This window comes from Malania oleifera, chromosome 3 (genome assembly GCF_029873635.1).
Source record: "Malania oleifera isolate guangnan ecotype guangnan chromosome 3, ASM2987363v1, whole genome shotgun sequence".
NCBI classification, from domain to species: domain Eukaryota; kingdom Viridiplantae; phylum Streptophyta; class Magnoliopsida; order Santalales; family Ximeniaceae; genus Malania; species Malania oleifera.
Window position 1 is genome coordinate 26,601,227 of NC_080419.1, and position 24,959 is coordinate 26,626,185.

General features: G+C 37.8%; 1 protein-coding gene across 2 annotated transcripts; it reads left to right on the forward strand.

The window, feature by feature from the left end:
• Positions 1-11,929: 11,929 nt before the first annotated feature.
• Positions 11,930-21,883, forward strand: LOC131150749 (uncharacterized). 2 transcript variants are annotated; one of them, XM_058101677.1, is made up of 8 exons: positions 11,930-12,306; positions 12,398-12,528; positions 12,655-12,732; positions 12,846-12,890; positions 12,987-13,031; positions 13,139-13,190; positions 14,025-14,121; positions 21,393-21,883. In XM_058101677.1, exons 1-8 carry the CDS (start codon positions 11,955-11,957, stop codon positions 21,556-21,558), a joined length of 966 nt encoding a protein of 321 aa, XP_057957660.1. In that variant the 5' UTR covers positions 11,930-11,954; the 3' UTR covers positions 21,559-21,883. The 2 variants fall into 2 exon arrangements, with proteins under 2 accessions (XP_057957660.1, XP_057957661.1); XM_058101678.1 differs by having other exon boundaries at positions 11,939-12,306; positions 21,404-21,883.
• The last annotated feature ends 3,076 nt before the right edge of the window (positions 21,884-24,959 follow it).

Below are 24,959 nucleotides of genomic sequence, written 5' to 3' on the forward strand. Positions count from 1 at the left end.
ACATATTCTCGCATTAACTCTCTTCTTTCTAATTTTTTATTGGAAGAGGTGAAAGATAAAGGAAGATTCATTGGCGCTCTTGGGGGAAATTTGTAAACCTACCTCAGAAGGGGGTCTGGGCCTAAGAGATCTTAAGGAAGTTCATAAATCTCTTCTCATGAAATTTGCCTTCAGATTACTCACTTCTAACAATCTGTGGGCAGGTTTTTTCAGAACAAAATATTACAAAAATGATCATTTATTAATAAGGAAGGGGAGACCAAATGACTCTCGGTTTTGGAAATCAATTATGGCCACCATTCCAGAAGTTATGGATAATGTTAAAATTTTGGTGAGAGGTGAGAACTCTTCTCTTTGGTTCGACAGGTGGCTGTCATCAGGCCCGTTATCTATGAGCACTGGGGATATTTTGAACAAGAAACTGTGTATTAAGGATTTCTGACTAAATAATAATTGGAACTCTAATTTAGTACGGGAATTGGTTGGTGCTAATAAAACGAGGGAAATTTTGCATCAAGTGCCTGCGGGTAAAAGTGGGTAGGATATTTTTGCCTAGAAGCCTGCCCCAGACTGTAATTTTTCTACAAAAACAGTTTGGGAGGCAATGAGGAGTAGAAGTGATAATTTTTTGTGGAATGACTGGTTTTGACATTCTTTATTGTCCAGAAGAATCTCAATGTGTTTATGGAGAGCCTGGTTTAGATGCTTGGCTGTAGATGATAGAATTCAGACCAAAGGAACATCGATGGCTTCGACTTGTGATTGCTGCATTCAGAGAAGTCAGGAAAACATTAATCATATTTTTTCTTTAGGTGAGGTGGCTTCAGAGGTTTGGGGTTGGGCTAGTGTGGCATTGGGGATTCCTTTCCAACGATCTCTTCCCTGGAAAAACAAAATGGCAAATTGGTTCCATTATGCTTAAAAATCGTCTATTGAAGGTATTTTAATAAGGCTGATTCCATGTTTGATTACGTGGTGCCTCTGGAATCGAAGATGTAAAGTGAGAATGGAAGGAGTTTATCAAAGTGCAGATCAGATGTGGAGAAGTGTTTGATTCTGGGTTAGTTTTATTACTAAAAGAACCAATTCTTCTCAAAAATTGAAGAAGTCGGACATTAAGATTTTGAATGAGTTTCAAATTAAGCATCAAGGAGTTTGCGATAGGCTTGGAAAAATTATTTCGTGGGTTAAACCTCCAATAGGGTGGATAAAATTTAATTGTGATGAGAGTTGTAGGGGCAATCCAGGTACTTTAGGAGGTGGAGGAATTATTCGGGATTGCCATGACATGGTAAAAGCGGCTTTTTCAAGTTATTTTGGCAATGGTACGAATAATAGTGCGGAATTAAAAGCAATCAGGGAAGGAATTCATTTGTGTAAACGTTTGCATTATGTTAATGTGATTATTGAAAGTGACTTGCGAATTATAGTTGATTGGCTTCGGAAAGGTAGATGTACTTTGTGGTATCTTTGGGAATTTTTGGAGGAGCTCGTGGCAGAGTTAGAAGGAGTGAATGTCATGGTGATGCATCAATATAGGGAAGGCAATAGTGCGGCTGATTTTCTTACTAAAGAAGGAGAAATAGGAAATAATGTAATCTACGAAGAACAACACCTTCTACTATGTTATCTGAAAGGTATCCTTCGGATGGATAGGTGGGGTCTCGTTTCCATTCGTTGTTAGTTCAATTCTAGAGTTTCGTTTGGTGTATTTCTATAAGAACCTAAATCGTGATAGATAGGTTTAAATAATTAAGAGAGGGGTAAAATTGGTATTTGAACAGGCTTCGTCGACGAAGCCAGAGTTCGTCGACGAAGGCCATGCATCTCTCTTTGACAAAGTTCAGAGGCTCGTCAACGAGGAGAAGTAGAGGAGTTTCAGGAACTGGAGATATCAGGGTTCATCGACGAATCCTCTGTCTCATCAACGAGAGGACTATAGAGCCTCGTCGACGAGGACACCATCTCGTCGATGAGTTTGCCCGGGTCAAAGGGGCTATAAATAGAAATTTCATTGCTTAACCATTAAGAAACTTCAAATATCTCTCTCTCTCTTTAGAACTCTCCCTACTCTTTATCTCTCTAGATTTTTTTGCCGTTCGTCGTTAGAATCATGAATCTTAAGTTACCACGAGGATCGTGGAAAGATTCTTTACAAGTTCTACGGATCGGAATCCCGTTTCGGAGATTTTTGGGTTTTAGCAAAAATCGAGGTAAGGCTCGGTTTTCAATTTTTTTCCGAAGTTTTGTAGGGAACAGTCTTGTCAGTATATTCTATACTGTGATTTGTAGGTTTTGGAACTCGGTTCGCTGTTTAGGGGCCTTGGAGTTTGGGATTTGTTCTTCGAGGAAAAGGTAAGGGGAATTGTGTTTATATCGGTTACTTTTGAAATCGGATTGGTGGAACTCTGCTTCACGATCCTGTGTATATTTTGGCTACTCACTTGGGGGGATCTAACGGGGAAAACTATGGGTTTTTCATGATTACAGTCTTGGGAAAAAGGGGCCGACGGGCTGCATCCTGGGTTTTGTTGAAAATCGAGTATATATGTTGATTTATACTGTGTTATGGGGATGGGGGTGCCTTGACTTGTTTAAACTGTATATGTTTGGAAAATCATGATTTTAGATCACCAAATGAGTATGGTTTTGTTTGGTTATATGAGCATACATATGTTGTATTTTGGTGAAATAGGAACGAGGTTCCGAATTGTTCTAGGTTGAAAATCCAATTTTTGCCAAAGAGTGCGCAATACCACTAGATCGGTCAACTTTCGAGCCAAAGGGTGTGTGAACACCAGATCTGCACCAGTTCAACGCTGATGCTATGCCAGGTTACCCAGGGCACCGACGTTTGTCGAAGGGTGTGAAATATCACCAAATCACCGGCGTTTGCTGAAGGGTGTGAAATATCACCAGATCATTGGCGTTTTCCGAAGGGAGTGAAATATCACCAGATCACTAGTTTTTACCGAAGGGTGTGAAATACCACCAGACATTCTGGCTTCGAGCCGAAAGGTGTGACGACACAAGATTGTATTGCTTATTTTGTGAAAATACTGGAACTGGTTTTGATTGTTTTGACTATTGAACTATGCATGTTAGTATGTCATGATAACACTCAAATGCGACACATCGATATAACTTGTGTTCTTCCTTACGGAGAGGTGTCTCACCCCTACTGTACGTACATTTTTATAGGTCCTTTGAGTAACTGGAACTAGCGTCCTGGTGTAGGTAGTGTAGTGGTCGGTGTACTGCGGTTAGCGCTTGGGTGAGTGCTAGGACTGTGTTATGGTGGATTGCCATTTTGAGATGTATTTAGGCACCTGTTTGTACCTTTTGATAGAGCGTTGTGTCTGCTCTTGTATAGACTCTGGTATGTAACTGCATATGTATATATAGAATGACCTTTTTCCGCTACATATATGATTGTGTTTGGATGTGTTTAGGGTGTTTGGGAACCCCACCGGGTCGGACCCTCATCCTTTATACTATATCTGTGGATGATTTGTATGATACAGGGACAGGTTAGGTTACATTTTCACCCCTAGGTCCCATTTCGGGATTTGAGGTGTGACAGTTTTGTATTAGAGCTAACCAGGTTGTTCGGTCTTGTAGACTTGGTTAGGTTTAGCTGTGAGTACATACCAGAGTATAGGATGTTGGATATGGGTAGAGTTGGTTGAGGGTTGTTCGGTTGATAGACCGGGATTTGTCGACGGTATTCCGTGTTTTTCCTGGGATGACGATTCTAGTAAAAGCAAGGCAGATCATTGACGACTTTCGTGTTAGTGCGATAGGACAGACTTGGACCTGGTAGGGAATAGTTAACACAATTAGTGTAGATCATTGTGTTAACTGTATGTGTTGTAGGGATACTGATAGATTCATATTGTGTTACAGAATGGAGCCCAAGGATAATGACTTGGGAAGTGGTTCCAAGGAGATTGTGAGTGATGAGTCCCCTTCTGTGCCTCGAGGTTTGACGAGGTAGATGTTACGGGAGATCGGGCAGAGTGTGAGAAGACGCGAGCGTTCTCCTGTTGCTGCAGGGTGCACCATTGAGAGGTTCACACATATGCATCCTCCGACGTTCTCTGGAGGACCTGACCCGACGATAGTAGAGGATTGGGTGGAGAAGACTGAGAGGATTTTGGAGGTCCTACACTGCACGGATAGGCAGCGAGTCCTCTATGCTACCTTCAAGCTATCTGGGGAGGCAGGTCGATGGTGGACTGCTGTGAGTCTGCTAGAGAAGCAGAGAGCCAGCCCTGATGAGATGACGTGGAGTCGTTTCAAGGAGGTGTTCTTCAACATATACTTTCCGGCTTCAGTATGTGATGTGAAGGCGGATGAGTTTTCTGCTCTGACTCGGGGGAGTTTGATGGTGCAGGGGTATGCTGCTCGGTACATAAAGCTATCCCGCTTTGCACCATATTTGATCTCGAGCGAGTATGAGAAGACTCGGAGGTTTGAGAAGGGCCTGAGGAAGGATATCTGCAAACTGGTGGGTATGCTTCAGATCCATGAGTTCTCGGTGTTGGTGGATAAAGCCACGGTGATTGAGACCGGTATTTGAGAGGACGAGGTGGATTAGGAATCAAGGAAGTGGACAGTACATTCTAGATCTTAGACAGGTTCTCATTAGGGATTGTGGAAGAAGAGGAACAAGGGCTTGGGTTACCGTCAGAATACCGAGCACCAGGATTCTTAGATGAGCCAGACTCGTGGATGTTGTACCAGATGCCACAAATGGCACGAGGGTGAATGCCGTTCGTTTGGAGGTAACTGCTACAACTGTGGCCAGTCAGGTCACATGTTTCGTGATTGTCGTGCACCGAAGTGAGATGTGCCTACATTCAGTGTGAACCAAGGGAGCAACCAGATTCCTCGGGGAACTATTCAGACGAATACAACTCCGGCCAGAGTATATTCTCTTACTCCAGCGGACGCTGAGCATGCAAGGAACGTGGTGACAGGTAGCTTATTATTGTTTTCGAATAAGGCTTCTGTTTTATTTGATTTGTGTGCAATCCATTCTTTTGTATTTGTGAATTTTGTGGGAAGGTGTGGGGTTGAGACCCGAGACATGAATGAGGTGTTATCTGTTACTACGCCATCCGAGAGTGTATCTTTTTGTAGGAAGATGTTGGTAGACTGCCCAGTGGAAATTCAGGGGAAGCTACTACTGGCGAATCTTGTAGTGTACGACATGTCAGAGTTCAATATCATTCTGGGGATGGATTGGTTGTTCTCCAATTATGCTATGATCGACTGTTGTAGGAAGGTGGTAGTTTTCGGACCTCCTGGTGTGTAGGGGTATGAATTCGTAGGATTGTGTGTGCGTCCAGCGCCACAAATTCTGTCAGCATTGCAGGTGAGGAGGCTACTCTTAGACGGATGTCAGGGGTACCTAGCTTGTATGAAGGAACCGCCGCGGGATGAGTTGAGACTCGAGAATATTCGGGTAGTCAGTGAGTTCCCAGATGTGTTTCCAGATGATTTCCCCGGTTTACCTCCGGATCGTGAGGTGGAGTTTATGATAGAGTTGCTGCCTAGCAAGGCATCGATCTCTAAAGTTCCGTACTGGATAGCTCCAGCAGAACTTCGGGAATTGAAGGAGCAGTTACAGGAATTACTGGACAGGAGATTTATTCGACCTAGTGTTTTGCCCCTGGGGAGCTTCAGTATTGTTTGTGAAGAAGAAGGACGGGTCGATGCGGATGTGCATTGATTACCGTGAGATTAACAAAGTGACTGTGAAAAATCGCTATCCTTTACCTCGTATAGATGATCTCTTTGACCAATTGTAGGGAACGCGGGTCTTTTCGAAGATTGACTTATGGTCAAGATATCATTATGTGAGGGTTAGAGCGGAGGATGTAGCGAAGACTGCTTTTCGAACCAGATACGGCCACTATGAGTTCTTGGTCATGCCATTTAGGTTAACGAATGCTCCGACGATGTTCATGGATCTGATGAACAGGGTTTTCCATAAGTACCTAGATAGATTCGTAGTGGTATTCATTGATGACATTCTGGTCTACTCGAGGAGTTTGGAAGAGCATGGGGATCATTTGAGGTTAGTATTAAAGACTTTGCGAGAGAAGAAGTTGTATGCTAAACTAAAGAAGTGTGAATTCTGGTTGAGTCAGATTGCATTCTTAGGCCATGTGGTAACTGGTGATGGTATATCAGTTGATCCTAGCAAGGTTGAAGCTATAGTCGACTAGGCAAGACCGAATAGTGTGCAGGAGGTTCGGAGTTTTCTAGGACTGATGGGTTACTATCGTTGGTTCGTAGAAGGTTTCTCTAAACTGTCTGGACCTTTGACACAATTAACCAGGAAGAGGGTGCAGTTTGAGTGGACTAGTGATTGCGAGCAGTGTTTTTAGGAGTTGAAGCACCAACTGATTACTGCCCCGGTTCTAACCATTCTTTCGGGGGATGGTGGGTTTGTGATTTATAGTGACGCGTCTCTGAAGGGTTGGGGATGTGTTCTTATGCAGCAGGGTAAGGTAGTGGCGTATGCTTCTCAGCAATTGAAAGAGTATGAGAAGAATTACCCTACGCATGATCTGGAATTGGCTGCGGTGGTATATGCACTAAACATCTAGAGGCACTATCTGTACGGGGTGCAGTGTGAGATCTTCACTGACCATAAGAGTCTCAGGTATTTCTTTACACAGAAGGAGTTGAACATGAGGCAGAGGCGGTGGCTAGAGCTGATTAAGGACTACGATTGCACGATTAGTTATCACCTGGGGAAGGCTAATGTGGTGGCTAATCCATTGAGTCGGAAGTCGGGACCTGCGGTTGTATCTACGGTTGTAGCTCAGCATCATATCAGATGAGATCTGGGAAGCCTTGGTGTGGAGTTGGTGGTTAGTGATCATCAGGCTTATCTTACTAATTTGGTGGTCTAGCCGACTTTGTTTAAGCGTATAAAGGCCGCGTAGACTAGTGATGCAGAGTTGGCAGAGGTTAGGGAAAAGGTACAGGAGGGACTGACTATAGAGTTTAACATCTCTGATAGAGGTGTGCTGAGGTTTGAGACCAGGTTATATGTTCCGAACGATGATGAGATCAGAAGGACGATTTTGGAGGAAGCTCATCGTTCTTTGTTTACGGTACATCCTGGTAGTACAAAGATGTATCGGGACTTGTGCGAGACCTTCTGGTGGTCTGGTATAAAGAGACAGATTGCTCAGTTTATGGAGCAGTGTCTGACGTGTCAGCAGGTGAAAGCTGAACATCAAAGGCTGGCAGGGCCGTTGCAGCCTTTGCCTATTCCGGTGTGGAAATGGGAGCATATTTCCATGGATTTTGTGAATGGATTGCCACCAGCACTTCACGTTTAGAATTCTATCTGGGTGATCGTGGATAGATTGACGAAATCTGCTCAGTTCATACTGATGAAAGTCGGCTATCATTTAAGTAGGCTGGTAGAGTTGTATGTGCATGAGATTGTGAGAATGCACGAAGTACTGGCATCCATTGTGTTAGATTGAGACCCGAGGTTTACTTCTCGATTCTGGATGAGCTTGTAGGAGGCATTGGGGACGAAGCTTACTTTCAGTACAACGTTCCACCCCAAGACTAATGGACAGTCGGAAAGAACGATATAGATCTTGGAAGATATGTTGCGAGCTTGTGTGTTAGACTTTGGTGGTAGCTGGATACAGTTTATGCCACTTGTAGAGTTCGCTTATAATAACAGCTTCTAGACTAGTATCGGGATGACACCGTCTAAGGCTTTGTATGGTTGGAGGTGTCGATCTCCTTTGTGTTGGGATGAGATTGGTGAACATCAGGTGTTAGGACCTAAACTCGTGTAGTAGGCGTCTAAGAAGGTAGGTTTGATCCGGGAGAGGATTAAATCAGCTCAGAGCTGCAAAAGAGTTATGCAGATGTTCGCCGCCGTGATTTAGAGTTCAAGGTGGGGGGTAAGGTATTTTTATGTATCACTCTGATGGAAGGGGTGATGAGATTTGGGAGAAAGGGCAAGTTGAGCTCAAGTTATATCAGACCATTCGAGATTCTTGAGCAAGTGGGTCCGGTAGCCTACAGGATTGCATTACCTCCAGCACTTTCGAGGGTTCACGATGTGTTTCACGTATCCATGTTGAGAAGGTACGTGTTGGATCCTTCACATATTATCAGCTACGATGAGTTGGAAAATGGGGATACTTTAGCGTATGAGGAGATACCTATTCAGGTTTTGGATCATAAAGTTCAGAAGCTTCGTACTAAAGAAAAACAGTTGGTGAAGGTATTGTGGCGGAACCATGAGGTTGAGGAAGCTTCTTGGGAATTGGAAACGGAAATACACCGGAAGTATCCACAGTTGTTTTGAGCACTTGTACATGATCCTACTTTGGGTTGGGATAGGTGGATAGTCGTCGAGAGTGTGTGTATTGTGATCTCCTAAGAATGTTATATATGTAACCACGGTATTCTTCCACCATAAGTGAGGGTATATATGTGTATGTGTATGATGGGGCTGCGCTGTAGTAGTCGCCAATTTTTTTTAGAGTTGTGTATATGCATTCGATTGTATGAATAAGTTTATGAATGTGAGATGACAAATTTCGAGGACGAAATTTTTGTAAGGAGGGGAGATTGTAATAACCTGAACCGTGATAGATAGGTTTAAATAATTAAGAGAGGGGTAAAATTGGTATTTGATCAGGCTTCGTCGACAAAGCTAGAGTTCGTCGACGAAGGCCATGCATCTTTCATCGACGAAGTTCAGAGGCTCGTCGACGAGGAGAAGCCGAAGAGTTTTGGGAACCAGTGATATTAGGGTTCGTTGATGAATCCTCCGTCTCATCGACGAGAGGACTATAGAGCCTCGTCGATGAGGACACCATCTTGTCGACAAGTTTTCCCGGGTCAAAGGAGCTATAAATAGAAATTTCATTGCTTAACCATTAAGAAACTTCAAATCTCTCTCTCTCTTTAGAACTCTCCCTACTCTCTATCTCTCTAGATTTCTTCGCCATTCGTCGTTAGAATCGTGAATTTGAAGTTACCATGAGGATCGTGGAAAGATTCTGTACAAGTTCTACAGATTGGAATCCCGTTTTGGAGATTTTCAGGTTTTGGCGAAAATCTAGGTAAGACTCGATTTTCAATTTTGATTCGTTAGTTTTGTAGGGAACAGTCTTGTGAGTATATTCTGTACTGTGATCTGTAGGTTTTGAAACTCGGTTCGCTGTTTAGGGGCCTTGGAGTTCGGGATTTGTTATTTGGGGAAAAGGTAAGGGGAATTGTGTTTATATCAGTTACTTTTGAAATCGGACTCGGTGGAACTGTGGTTCACGGTCCTGTGTATATTTTGGTTACTCATTTGGGGGGATCTAACGAGAAAAACTATAGGTTTTCATGATAACAATTTTGGGTAAAAGGGGGCGACGAGCTGCATCTCGGGTTTTGTTGAAAACCGAGCATATATGTTGATTTATACTGTGTTATGGGGATTGGCGTGCCTTGACTTGTTTAAACTGTATATGTTTGGAAAACCATGATTTTAGATTACCAAATGGGTGTGGTTTTGTTTGGTTATATGAGCATGCATATGTTGTATTTTGGTGAAATAGGAACGAGGTTCCGAATTGTTCCAGGTTGAAAATCCGACGTTTGCCGAAGAGTTCCCAATACCACTAGATCGGTCGGCTTTCGAGCTGAAGGGTGTGTGAACACTAGATTTGCACCAGTTCAATGCTGATGCTATGCCGGGTTACCGGGGGCACCGGTGTTTGTCGAAATGTGTGAAATATCACCAGATCACCGGAGTTTACCGAAGGGTGTGAAATATCACCAGATCACCGGTTTTTACCGAAGGGTGTGAAATACCACCAGACAGTCTGGCTTCGAGCCGAAGGGTGTGACGACACTAGATTGTATTGCTTGTTTTGTGAAAATACTAGGACTGGTTTTGATTGTTTTGACTATTGAATTATGCATGTTAGTATGTCATGATAACACTCAAATGCCACACACCAATATAACATGTGTTCTTCCTTACTGAGAGGTGTCTCACCCTTACTGTACATACATTTTTACAGGTCCTTCGAGTAGCTGGAACTAGCGTCCTAGTGTAGGGAGCGTAGTGGTCGGTGTACTCCGGTTAGCGCTTAGGTAAGTGCTAGGACTGTATTCTGGTGGGTTGCCATTTTGAGATGTATTTGGGCACCTGTTTATACCTTTTGATAGAGCCTTGTGTCTGCTCTTGTATAGACTCTGGTATAGTACTGCATATATATATATATATATATATAGAATGACCTTTTTTCGCTGCGTATATGATTGTGTTTAGACGTGTTTAGGGTGCCTGGGAACCCCATGAGGTCGAACCTTCATCCTTTGTACTGTATGTGTAAACGATTTGTATGATATAGGGACATGTTAGGTTACATTTTCATCCTTAGGTCCCATTTCAGGGTTTGATGCGTGACAATTTCCTTTTGATTTTGGTTGTTTTTATGTTTTTATCTCCTTTGTTAGTTATTTTTAATCTTGTTTGTCCTAGTTTGTTTGGTTTGTTTTAACTTATAACTACGGTATTCGTCCACCAAAAGTGAGGGTATATTAATAAATAAATGGAGGTGCCGTCCTCTTTTAGTAAAAAAGAAAAAGAAAAAAAGAAGGATCTATTTTGACCTTACGATGAGAGGGAGGAATTATTTGGTCCTGAAGTACTATATTTAAGTGTGTACCATATTTAAGTGTTATCGGCTCTTTGATGTATCTGGCTAATTGTACAAGATTCGACATTGCATTTGATATAAATCTACTAGTAAGATATAGGTTTGCTCCTACTCGACAACATTGGAATGGAATTAAACATATTCTACGCTATTTGAGAGGTACATCTTATTTGGGTCTATTCTACTCATTTTATTCCAAATCTCAACTAGTATGATATGCATATGTTGGATATTTATCTGATCCTCACAATGCTAAATTTCAAATTTGATATATATTTCTTTATGGAGTAACTGCTATATCTTGAAAATCAGTAAAACAGAAAATTACAACAACATCCTCCAATCATTTTGAAATACTAGCTATCCATGAAACTAGTAGAGAATGTGTGTGACTTAAATCAATGATTTCTCATATCCAAGAAAATTGTGGTCTTCAATCAATCAAAGATATTCCAATAGTTTTATATGAAGACAACGTTGCATGTATAACTCAACTAAGAGGAGGATACATAAATGGTGACATAATAAAACATATCGCTCCAAAATTCCTTTATACACATAAACTCCAGAAGAATGGTGATATAAATGTTTAGCAGATCCGATCAAGTGATAATCTAACATATTTGTTCATCAAAACTTTGCCTACTACAATATTCAAGAAATTGGTTCATCTCATCGGAATGAGACATCTTAAAGATTTTAGCAGAAGAAATTAATATATGGGTGACATCGAAGTGAGAGCATTATGAAAAATATGAATGTCACCCCATCTTCCACTACTTCGGTTTTTCCACCCCAATAAATGTCTTCTTATCCATGTTGTCATATAAAAGGGCACCCTACCCTTTACATTTGTATACACACATTACATGCTTATATATACATTTGCATATTTAAATTAAGTAGGGTATATAGAAAGAAGATGAGAGATAAAGAGAAGAGAGTTATCTTGTAGAAGGTTAGAGATATATTTTGTACAAAAGTCGGTTTCAAATCATCTTATAATTCCTCCTAAGATAGAGAAATTTTTTATTTCTTCTTCTCATAAAGTAGGTATAACTAAATTACGTAAATTTTTGTCTCGTCTCTATTTATTTTCCCGCATCTTTTATAACATTGCATAATTAATAAAATAAAGTAATTATGTGTCAAAAAAACAAATTATGGGTAATATGTTGGGTCAACTGGTAATTAAACATTTTGCAAGTAGTTAAATACATCATCTTCCACATCCAGTCAATGGTGTTCATCTCCCTTATGACCGGCGATAGTAATGCCCTTCGACTTGGTTGCCCTTTCTCCTCCTTACTGTGTCATCCGCAAGCCGCCGGCGGGCGGCGAATCCTCGGAAGAAATCTCTCTGCCGTCATCTTACCATCTCCTCTTCGCTTCTCGGCCACTGCTCAACGCCCATCTCGGATTCTCCGGTACCCTTCCGTACAAATGGCATCGTATCCCAACGACGTTCGATCGACTGCTGCGATCGGTCAACCGGAGCTCCATCAACTAAACGACGAATCCGATTTTGAAAGGCTCCTCTCTCCCGACGGCGGCTATTTCTCCGTCTGCGGCTTTGGCTCTCTCCTTTCTGGTACCTATCATCATCCTCGTCGTCTTCATCATGATGTAGTAGTATTTGTTTTCGATTCACATGAGTGTAAGTGCATTGTTAATTGGAGCAGAGGCAAGCGCGAGGAGTACATTCCCCTATCTCATCAACTTCAGAATTGCGAGATTGAATGGCTTTCGACGCGTCTTCGCTCACGCTGCTGCGGTTTTCTTTGAACGCGGCATCGCCAAACCAGAGACAAAGGTTTATCATATACATGAACTCTGCTCCTAAATTTTGCCCAAATTTCGATTGCTTGCCCTTTGCCTGATTTGCAGCGACCAATTTGATTTAATGTATTAGTTATGGTTGCTGCTTATGAATATTCAGGAAATTTCAAGCTTAAGTGTGGAGCCTTGTGAAGGTGAAACCTTGGTTGTCACTGTTTTTGAGATTCAAAGATCAGAGGTATTAATATAATAATAATAATAATAATAGAAGTGAATTGAACTGTCATGTTTGGTTTAAATTTATTAAGAATGCGAAATGAGATCAGTTAATCTCTTTCTTCTCCAAGTCAGATTCCATCTTTTATTGAGAGGGAGCACGAGTTTCGATTTGTAGCTGTAAGTCATTCTTACTTGATCCCTCCACACCCCACCCCCCCCTTTCTTTTCCTTCTTCTCCTTATAGTTTTAAAATTACATTGCTTTCTATTACAGGTCCTGCCTGAAACACTGGACGGGAAGCCGTTCAGTAATCCAGCAGTGCGTTAAATCAATACTTCGCAACAAAAACTGGCTTTGGTTTTTCTTTCCCTTTTGTTTTTAAGCTATTCTAATTGTAGAATGCTGCCTTGGGGTAATTAATTCAGGTCCTTTGTGCTCGTTCCAGTGATGAGGAATATTTCAAAATTAGATGCAAAGGTGACGTTTGTTTACAATTCTTCTTGTTATGAAAGATAATATTACTCAATAATCATAATTTTTGGTAGTTATTTACTTTGGCCTGGCTTGGTTTGCCCTAAGTTAGTCTTTTGTCTGTTTGTGAATTGGATTGAGCAACTTGGTGAATGAGAATAGTGCTCTTATAAGTCCATAGAAAACTGTAAATGGAAAAGTGGACCCTTTCCTTGGTTTCTTCCTAGGAAGATTAGTTCTTGCAATCTTCTCTGTGCGTATGAGTTTTTTTTACTATTACATATAAGTTACATATAAGCTACTGTTTCTAGTTGTAGATGCTGTTGTAGCTTTTAATTAACTATGACTAAGAGTTTAAGATGCTCATTTTCTCCATCCCATCCATTATTGGGCTCCATAGAGTCACCGGCTAAGAGAGGTAGTTATTCCATGCATCATTTTTGAGGTTGTGAGGAACTACCAATTTGCTGTGACTTTATACATTGGGTGGCAGCACAAGGGCTATGCATGCATAGCTCGCACACTACAAATATTTAAGTGAACTTCACTGTGAGCACATTCATCAATTTTGAATGTTGGAATTTTGTTTTTGTTATAAAATCTTATGATCTCTTAAGCCTGCACAGCATACTAACTTTGGTGTTTGGTATTTTAATTCAATCCTTCAATCTTCTTGCCCTTTTTATTTTAAAGGCTATTGTAAAACATCTCATGACAACTAGTGCGTTGAAAACCCAGTGTTTTATCTTCAATTTCTCCGTCTTTTTTTCACTAGTCTTCCAATGTATTAAAATCTGTAAAAGCATTTGATGGTAATGTTATGCTGCCAACATATTTCAGGAAGCAAGGAGATATATTTCCAACGATTTGGACGGTATAACATCCATAAAATTTGGCAAGATGACATCTTACCTTGCCGCGTCTATCTTCGGCATTGGTAAGTGCTGCTTGTTTCAACTATGTCATCACTTTATAAAACTGAATTGTTGCTTAACAGGACTATCGAATGATTCATGATGTGTATGAGCTTGAAATAAAATACTAGCCTCTTATGCTTATCCTTAGTTGCAGAAGGACAGTGGCATCTAAGACTTTGGTTTACCTGTACATAAGCCAGTGGTACACAAACAGATGCATAGGAGGGTTTGTGTATTTTAGGCATCTTATCTTTCCCCACTCTTGCTAGGATTTTATTTGATTATTTTAATCATACAATGGGATAATTTTACAGCATAGTAGATGAGGATGGAATTTTGTAGCAACACTTCCTAGAATATTTATGTCCATGCGCAATTCATTCATGGGAATTGTGGATCGTTGTACGCAATGTTTTAAAAGGCGAAAGCATAATGCCAAGCTGTTTAACCCTAATAGGGTAAGACGCAATTGTTGAGGCATTAAGGCATAGGCCTTTGGAAATATTTTTTTATGTAAAATAAATAAAAGAAATTGCATATATATATATATATATGTTGAAAAAAAAGGAAAAAAAGGGAAAAAAAGGGGAAAGTTACAGACAAAATTTGGAAGGAAAAATCAAATTTGATTTTAAATTACTTATTGGTCACTCTTAAGTGTTCAAACTTATATTCGCTCAAGTAAGCGACATTGAGAAAAATAACCTTAGTGTTACAAAGTTCAAATTGTGTCCATGATCCAAGATGTAACTCTCAGTTGTTTTGAAAGGGCTTAGGTTTAAGAGTTTAGGCAGTCACTTAGATTATATTATTCCACAATCCTTTCATATAAACATCTGACTGAATTTGGCTGGCCCTAATTTACTAACCAAATCTAACCCAAATTTTAGAAACACAAAGTGCATATGCTTAAAAAAGTGCACATTTTGCAGAAATGCATAAGCACTGATATGTTGTGTGTCTGCTTGACTTTCAAGAGTATGGTATTTTAGACTAAGCCTCAATGCAGTTTAGGCACACCTTGTCTTGAGGTGAACAGTGAACCTCAATTGCACCTTCTAACACAGCGATCCGGCCTAATCCCCATCTATTGTTGGTGTTCTTCTCTTGGAGATGATTCTTGGAGGTTCATTCTGGTGAGTCTTGTAAGACATAAATAAATTGCCTCAAATAAAATTATGATTATATTTAATTAAGTAATATGAAAGGTTTTAAATTATGATTATATTTATTTACATGATATGAAAAGTTTTTAAATATAATAATATTGGTTTTGCAAATATGAAGAGTATATTTACAATAATGATTTCTAATGACTTCTCGGAATTTGAGGAGTCATAATTATGATAAGTTATGAATTTTAATTAATCACTTGATGGAAGTGATTAGTATATAAAGGTGGTTGGGGCTAGTCCTATCTCATCCTAGGAAACTTGTGCTACTTTTCCATCAAATTAAGAAAAGCACAAGGAAACGTAAGGTTGTGAGAAAGAAACACAGCCCAAGGATATTCACTAGGAAGCATGGATCAAGGTATGAGTTTCTTGTTTGTTGTATGAAATTATTAGTTTCGAAGATCCAATGATTAAATCATGTTTATATTAAACTTACATGTGGTATCAGAGAGCTTAGGTTTTATAAACTAATGATTTTTTTTATTATGATTAAAGGTTCATGTTTCGTTAAATTTTAGTTTATGAGTCAAGACATTGGTTAATAAAATTTCACAATGCAGGACGTCTCCAAATTTATTTTATGTGCACTGTGTTTAATTCTGTTATGCCATGATGCTTCTTAAAAAAAAAAGATTTATGATGGTCCAGAATGTCTGATGTGATAGTAAATATATATAATGTTAATGCATACTAATATGAGTCTATATAAGTATTTTGACAACATGTTTACGTTACTCACAATATTTTAACATTTTAATGTTATAAAGTATTTTTGATTTTAATCACCAAAGTGATTAAATCATTAAGTAAAGTACTCATATGTTTGATGCTAGAACAATATTAAATTATTATAAGATATCAAGAATCACCCAAAGGTTGATTAATTGTTTTTATAACATAAGGATAATGTTCTATTAATATTATTATTATTATTATTATTATTATTATTATTATTTTATCTATTTATCCAAAGATAATAGATACTTATAATGAGTGTATATAATGTTACCAAAGTAATGTTAAAATTAAAATTTTAATTAGCATCATTTAAAAGCTCTTTACATTAGTGTTTTTCCCAAAGGAAAATATTAATATATTTATGTTTGTGATCTTATAAATGTTTCATTCAAAGCATTAAGTATGGTTAATTTTTGAAGTACCTGTGCCTGGATCGTTACACTTGCATGTTTCATCTGTTCCAATGTTTAATGGGTTGAATTTTACTGATTGGAGTGAACAAGTTCAATTTCACCTCGATGTATTGGATCTTGATTTGGCACTTAGTGATCAGCCTGTTGCTATTACTGATTCTAGCAGTGCTGAAGAAATAACCTATTACAATAATTGGGAAAGATCAAACAATTTAAGTTTGATGTTTATGCGAATGAGTGTTGTAAATAACATCAAGACATTTATTCCCAAAACTGAAAGTGCTAAAGAGTTTTTAAAGTTTGTCGGAAAGTGTTCCCAAACAGTAGATAAGTCTCTTGTTGGGACATTAATGGGTCCGTTAACCACCATGAAGTCTGATGGTTCATGTACTATGCATGAGCATGTTGTTGAAATGACAAATATTGCAGCAACAGTAAAACTTAAGACTTTGGGAATGGATGTGAATGAAAATTTTCTTGTTCAGTTCATTTTAAACTCATTACCAACTGAGTATGAACGGTTTGAAATGAACTATGACGCCATGAAAGATAAATGGAATGTGCATGAGTTGCACAGTATGCTAGTTCAAGAGGAAACACGATTGAATAATAAAGGAATTCATTCTATTCATTATGTGAGCAATCAAGGAGTTGAAAAGAAAGCAAAGAAGCATGGAAAGGGGAAAGGATCTTTAAAGGATAATGAATCCTCTTCTCATATCCAGAAGAAGGTATCAAGTAAGGACAAATATCGTTTCTGTGGAAAACCTGGACATTACTAGAAATACTGCTTGAAACAGAAAGCTTGATTTGAAAGGAAGGGTAAGCCTAGTGCTTATGTATGTTTCAAATCAAATTTAGCTGAAGTTCCTTATAATACTTGGTGGATTGATTTTGGATGTACAACTCATGTTTCTAATATGATGCAAGAATTTTTTACAATTCGGAACATAAACCCAAATGAGAAGTTTATCTTCATAGGAAACAGAATAAAAGTGCAAGTTGAAGTTGTCGGGACTTATCGTTTAATCCTGGACACTGGTTATTGTTTGGATTTATATGAGACTTTTTATGTTCCTAGTATTTTTAGGAATTTAGTTTCATTATCTAAATTGGATGTTTCTGGGTATACTTGTAATTTAAATAAAGGTTTTTTCAGTTTATTTAAGAATACCTGTATGGTTGGTTGTGGTATGCTTTGTGATGAATTATATAAGTTAAAAATTGATAATCATTATGCTGAAACTTTTTTAACCTCGAATCATAGTATTGGCACTAAACGAAGTTTAGTGAATGAACGATTTGCTTACTTGTGGCATAAATGGTTAAGTCATATTTCCAAAGAAAGACTGGAAAGATTAGTAAAGAGTGAAATACTTCCAGATTTGGATTTCACTGACTTTGACATTTGTGTAGATTGTATTAAAGGAAAGCAGACAAGACACACAAAGAAAGGAGCCACAAGGAGCACTCAACTTCTAGAAATTATACACACTGATATATGTGGACCCTTTGACGTAAATACCTTCAGTAATGATAGATATTTCATCCCCTTTATGGATGATTTTTCACGTTACAGATATGTCTACTTGCTACATGATAAATCTCAAGCGGTAAACGCTTTGGAGATTTATGTAAATGAAGTTGAAAGACAATTAGACAGAAAGGTGAAGATTGTTAGATCTGATAGAGGAGGTGAATATTATGGAAGGTATAACGAAACTGGACAACTACTTGGTCCATTTGCTAAATTCCTTGAAAAACGTGGTATTTGTGCTCAATACACAATGTCAGGTACATCAGAACAAAATGGTGTATCAGAATGGCTTAATAGGACTTTGATGGATATGAATAGGAGCATGATAAGTAGAAAGTATTTACCCAATTCATTGTGGATGTATGCTTTAAAAACTGCCATGTATGTATTAAATCGTGTTCCTAGTAAGGCAATTCCAAAGACACCATTTGAGCTTTGGACTGGCTGGGAACCAAGTTTGTGACACTTGCATGTTTGGGGTTGTCAGGCAGACATTAAAGTTTATAATCCACAAGAAAAGAAGTTGGATGCAAGAACAATCAGTGGTAATTTCATTGGTTATCCAGAAAAATCGAAAGGGTATATATTTTATTGTCCTAATCATGTCACAAGAATAATTGAAACTGGAAATGCTAGGTTCATTGAGAATGATGAAACTAGTGGGAGTATGGTTCCATAAAATATGGAAATTAAGGAAATTACAACTCCTGCTATTCAAAGTAAACCTATTATAGAAAAACCACAAGAGGTTGCGTTAAGGCGATCTCAAAGAGAAAAGAGATCTACTATCTTAGATGATTATGTGGTTTATATTCAAGAGTCAGATTTTGACTTAGGAATTGAAGATGATCCAATTTTGTTTTCACAGGCCATTAGCTGTGATAATTTTGATAAATTGGATGCCATGAAAGAAGAGTTAAAGTCTATGGAACAAAATGAAGTCTAGGATCTTGTAGAATTGCCAGAAAGTTGCAAGAGAGTTGGATGTAAATGGGTTTTTAAAACCAAACGAGACTCTCGTGGTAACCTCAAACTTTACAAGGCCAGACTTGTTGCTAAAGGCTTTGCTCAGAAAGATGGTATTGATTATAAAGAGACATTTTCACCGGTCTCTAAGAAAGATTTTTTCAGAATCATTATGACTTTAGTAGCTCATTACAATTTAGAGTTACATCAAATGGATGTGAAAACTGCCTTTCTAAATGGGAATTTAGATGAAGATGTTTATATGGATCAACCAATGGGTTTTACAGTTGAAGGGAAAGAAAATTTAGTGTGTAAACTTAAGAAGTCAATATACGGACTTAAACAAGCTTCCCGACAATGGTATCTTAAGTTTAATAATACCATTGGTTCCTTTGGATTTAAAGAAAACACTGTTGATCGGTGTATGTATCTGAAGATTAGTGGGAGTAAGTTTATATTCCTGATTCTGTATGTTGATGACATTTTGCTTGCAACTAATGATCTTGGTCTGTTACATGAGACTAAAGAATTTCTCTCTAAAAACTTTGAAATGAAAAATATGGGAGAGGCAATGTGATCGGAATAAAAATATTTCGATATCAGTCCCAAGGACTGGTTGGTTTGTTTCAGAAGGGTTATATAAATAAAATTTTAAAGAGATTTAACGTGAACAAATGCCCAGTATGACTCGTTCCAAAATAGAAAGGTGACAAGTTCAGTCTCATGCAATGTCCTAAAAATGATCTGGAACGGAGGCAAATGAAGGGATGTACCTTATGCATCTGTTGTTGGTAGCTTGATGTATGCTGAAATGTGCACAAGGCCTAACATTAGTTTTGCAGTTGGAATGCTCGGAAGATATCAAAGTAATCCAGGAATGATTCACTGGAAGGCTGCAAAGAAAGTTCTAAGATACTTACAAGGAACAAAAGATTACAAGCTTATGTATTCTAGGTTTGATCATCTTGAGGTGGTTGGATATTCGGCTTCTGATATACTTGCTAGCCGGAGGAGCAATTTCATGGAAGAGTACGAAGCAGTCTATAATTGTTGCATCCACTATGGAAGCTGAATTTGTAGTTTGCTTTGAGGCTATAGTTCAGGCTAATTGGTTGCGGAATTTTATTTCAGGACTTGGAATAGTCGATAGTATCGCCAAGCCGCTGAAAATTTATTGTGATAATTCCGTAACTGTCTTCTTCTCTAAGAATGATAAGTGTTCTAAGGGTGCTAAGCATATAGAATTGAAATATTTTGCTGTTAAAAGAGACGTACAGAAACAAAAAGTGTCAATTGAACATATTAACACCTATTCTATGATAGCAGATCCTTTGATGAAAGGATTGTTGCCCAAAACATTTATTGGTCACGTTAAAAAGATGGACATTATTGAATCTTAATGTATGTTGTTCAATTGATATTTGAGCTCGATAATGAAAATGTTTCTGTTATTTTTGTTTTCCATTTTGTATACATAATTGTTATGGAATAATGATAACAGGATTAAAGTTGGACTTAATGTATGCCTCTCAGCTAAAAAATCATTATATGTAGTGGAACTTGTATTGTAGTGCATGGAAGGAACTATGTTAATAAAGATGATATAAAACCGCCATAACTCCTACAAGTTTTCTACATATTAATGATAACTAATGTATGCGCGTTATGATCAACTATGTTAAGTAATTTCACTTGAGTTAAGTGGGAGAATGTAAGACATAAATAAATTGCCTCAAATAAAATTATGATTATATTTATTTAAGTATTATGAAAGGTTTTAAATTTTGATTATATTTATTTACATGATATGAAAGGTTTTTAAATATAATAATGTTATAATAATATTGGTTTCTCAAATATGAAGAGTCTATTTACAATAATGATTTCTAATGATTTCTCGGAATTTGAGGAGTCGTAATTATGATAAGTTATGAATGTTAATTAATCACTTGATGGAAGTGATTACTATATAAAGGTGTTTGGGGTTGGTCCTGTCTCATCCTAGGAAGTTTGTGCTACTTTTACATCAAATTAAGAAAAGCACAAGGAAACGTAAGGTTGTGAGATAAAAACCCAACCCAATGATATTCACTAGGAAGCATGGATCAAGGTATGAGTTTCTTGTTTGTTGTATAAAATTATGAGTTTCGAAGATCCAATGATTAAATTATATTTATATTAAACTTACAAGTCTTCCATGAAATGCTCCATTTGTCCCAGCCCAGTTTTCCTTTCCAGCACAGGAGTTAAAAGTTTATTTGCACAGCCCAGTACACTGGGGATCAGTACCTGGTCTTTTTGTTCACCCTTGAAGTCATATTTCAAAATTTCATTTGCAATGTCATCTCCACTCTGTTCTCACTGAATTCCAGTTCTTGGTCTTCGTCACCCTTCAAGACTTGTTTCATTAGCAATGCCATTTCGACTCTGTACTCACTGGAGCTTGATTAAATGTTTTTTAGTGTGTTGGCAGCAAAGAATCTGAGTGATGCAGCTTACAACAATTTTTTAGATCACACTTTTCTTGGGGACAGAAAAACAACCATCCGTGAGTACCTCGCAACTACCGGCTCAAGCATCATGGAAGAGGAGCCTCCTGAAGCCCTCAAGACTCGATACGGTGGCTGATGCCAACAATTTCACAGATTACAATTAGCAGCAAAACTTGGAATTTTCAGGGTCGAGTCTCTCTCTCTCTCTCCTAATGTCACATAAATATTGAGGCAAAAAGGCAGGGAAACTTGTAAATACAGATCGCCCAGCATTCACTTATGAAAAATTGGTCAGACAATGGTAGAGGGTATTGTTAGACCTCCTAAAAACTGCTTGTGAATTGTCACTCTTTGCTTCTGGGTTGAGCCCATTATTTTCCCATATGGGTTAATGACAATTGCAAATGAGACAACATGTGTGTAATATGATTGTTGGTATTTATTTTGTAGCTTTCGGACAATTTCTTTCGATTCAATCCGCTGATTGCCTCCTGTGCTTTCATGTTTTCATATCTGATTCCTAAAATAAATTTTGGGCAAATTATGCTGCCCATCTGAATTTACAAAATTTCTAAAATGTTCAGTAATTTTCTAGATGTGTTTGCCACTCCCTTTTGAGCTGTATCATATAGGAGAGAACTCGTATACACTCTCATTTTAGCTGAATGTTTTATTCAGCATTCTGTTTTCCTGTACCGTCACCACTAGGGACAATGAATGGATGAAATACTGAAACCTTTCGTCTCCTATGCACAGGGAGCTTTGGTCTCCTACAGTGGGGCTACGCTTCTGTAACAAATGAATTTTGTTTCTGTTTTACTTTCTGTAAGAATGATTACATCCACATACTCCTACCAGGCAGATAGAACTGGAGGCTCTCAGAAACATCAGACAAAGATGTGGACTTTTTGGTTTCAACTACATCCACCAGCACGTTCTCCTCCTCGGTGGTTTCTTTTGCTGCAGCCAATTCTTTTCTTCATGGACCCAAATTGGCTTCACCCTCTTGCCTCTGGAGCTCCTTCTCCAGTTTATACCACAGCTTGCCTTTAGTGATCTCAATGGAAGATGTAGCAATGACTATCAACTGGGATGAGTTCTTCCTCTTCATTTGTGTCATCAAGTCCTGATCCACTACTCGAAGAATCAGAATCCACTGTGTTTGCTGCTAGGTCTCTCGTCACAACATTAGCCACATGAGCTTCATTGGAGACCAAAGAAGCCCTGGGCATGTCATTTGTTTTGGAATTCAATAATTAAGCTACATTACATCAATGAACACCTATGCATAAGGCTGCAAATGAGTCAAGTCGTTCACGAGTTACTCGGTGCTCAACTTGATGATAGTTCATTTGAGCTCATTCATTAAGATGAATGATTCAAGTTTAAGTTTAGATTTTGAGTTCGAAAACTAAATGAACCGAACTTGAGCTAGACAATACTCATCTCACTAAACTTGCAAGCTAGCTCGCTTAAGTGGTTTGTAACTTAATTGTTTAGAAATTCAAATAACAGGTTTGTTTAATTAGCTTAGGAATTAACTAGTGTAGTAAGCTCATGATTTTTTAAGTATATGGGATAAAAAATAGATTTGTCTATTTGCTTATTAGAATAGTCATAAAATTTATATATTTGATTTAGAGTTCACTTTAAATTAACATTATTTGGTTTAATTTAGAGTTAATTGGGAAATCAAGGGGTGAATTTGAATTTAAAACAGTTAATTAGAGTCTTGTTGTCCCTTCCAATGTTTTAGTGTACAAATTGTGAGTCCGAAGCACTTTGCAGTCTCAATTTCATGATTTGAAGTTATTATTAGTTAAAATTGTGTTATCCTTGTTTTAATTTGAATTTTATTAGAGAATATGGTGACACAATGCCCAAATAATAGAACAAGGGAGGAAGTCTTTGTTGCTTTTAAGGATATGTTGAAAAAGTAAGGATGTTAAAATTTAAAACTCTAACCTTGCTCTATTTAAAAATCCTTATGAGTTAGAGGAGGTGGCACATGTTTAGGGAAAGAAGAGGATATGTTCAACTCAAGGGGACCAAGGAGGGCACACTTAAAAAGGCGAGAGGCACCTTCAAGAGGATAAAGAGGGAAAAGGGAAGAATAAAGTGTGCTTCTAATTCTCCTTTTCCATGTTCTTATTATTTAAAAATACCCTTGAGTATTGGTTGAATATTTGCTACGTTAAAGTTGAAATCTTATGCCGACGTGCTTGTTGGAAAACACTAATTTTTGTTACATGATTGGCTTTTAAGTTGTGAGTTTTGCCTTGTGCCTTTTGTTAAAGTCATGATTTTAGTAGTTGGTTTAGAACTAGATGTAAGAAAATTTTCATAAATATATATTGTAGTCAAGAGTCTACAATTATCATGAACTTCACATCAATAACTTTTATGCGAAAAAATCAATAAATTATAAATTATAAACTTTATATACCGAAATCGGCCATATTGAACCTATCGCGAAGAACACCCGAAGAATTCGAAGAAATCGTTTCTCCCACTTTTCCTCTTTCTATTTCCTTCATTCACCAGATTTATGGGATCTCCTGATGATTAGAGAAGTAGAGACAGAGAGAGGACAATTCCTTTCTTCCTATTTTTTCTTTGCAGCTAACATCACCATGTAGCTAACCCTTAGAGCTTATGAGTTTAGCTTGTCCTTTCTCTTCTTTAAATCTCTTTTCCTACCCTTAGAGTTTAGCTTGATGTATAGTATGCCCTTATAGTTATTCCCATAATAGTAGTTAATATTATATATATATATATATATATATATATATATATATATATATATTTATTTATTTATTTATGTACAGGAATCTTTTCAAACTTCCATCATTAATTTCTCATATTAAATAAGTTTACTCTTTATTAACTCATACAAGCATTAATTCATATCTTTATCATATGGGACACATACCCTACACGTGAGACCCATATCATTCATGTGGGACATATCCTTTGGGATATAAATCCTACATTCTCCCACTTGGCCCATATGAATGATATTAATATGGATTAACAAATAACCATAATGTGCACAAAACATTAGCTTATTTATATTTTTCAATGAGATTACCATAATATCATAATTAAGCAACTCATTAGCATGAGTCATGGCGGTAAATATCATTAGAGCGACATCTTCCCTTCCATGTACCACAATATTAATAAATTACCTAACTATGATCCATAATAGGAAGTTATCATACTGTCTCTGTAATGTCTTTGTCAAAGACCATTTCTGTTTAACAGTAAACCATCTCCATAATCACGTGATTGATGGTAAACATAAATAATGTTCAAAAACACTTTTATTGATATCATTATACATGTTATAGAATAAAACATAAAGATCCACTATCATACATCAAGGATTACAACAAAGATCCATGTGATCAGCATGTTCTTTAAATGCTTTTGGTGTCAATCCCTTCGTTAAAGGATCTGCTATCATGAACTCAGTCCTTATATGTTCTATAAGTACTGTCTGTTTTCGAACTTCCTCCTTAACAGCCAAATACT

Bases quoted from the DNA above. Each gene is read 5' to 3' on its own strand.
- LOC131150749 (XM_058101677.1), top strand. From the start codon at position 11,955: ATGGTGTTCATCTCCCTTATGACCGGCGATAGTAATGCCCTTCGACTT. The intron at 12,733-12,845 runs GTATTAATATAA...TCTCCAAGTCAG, and splicing joins TTGAGATTCAAAGATCAGAG to ATTCCATCTTTTATTGAGAG. The intron at 13,191-14,024 runs GTGACGTTTGTT...AACATATTTCAG, and splicing joins TTTCAAAATTAGATGCAAAG to GAAGCAAGGAGATATATTTC.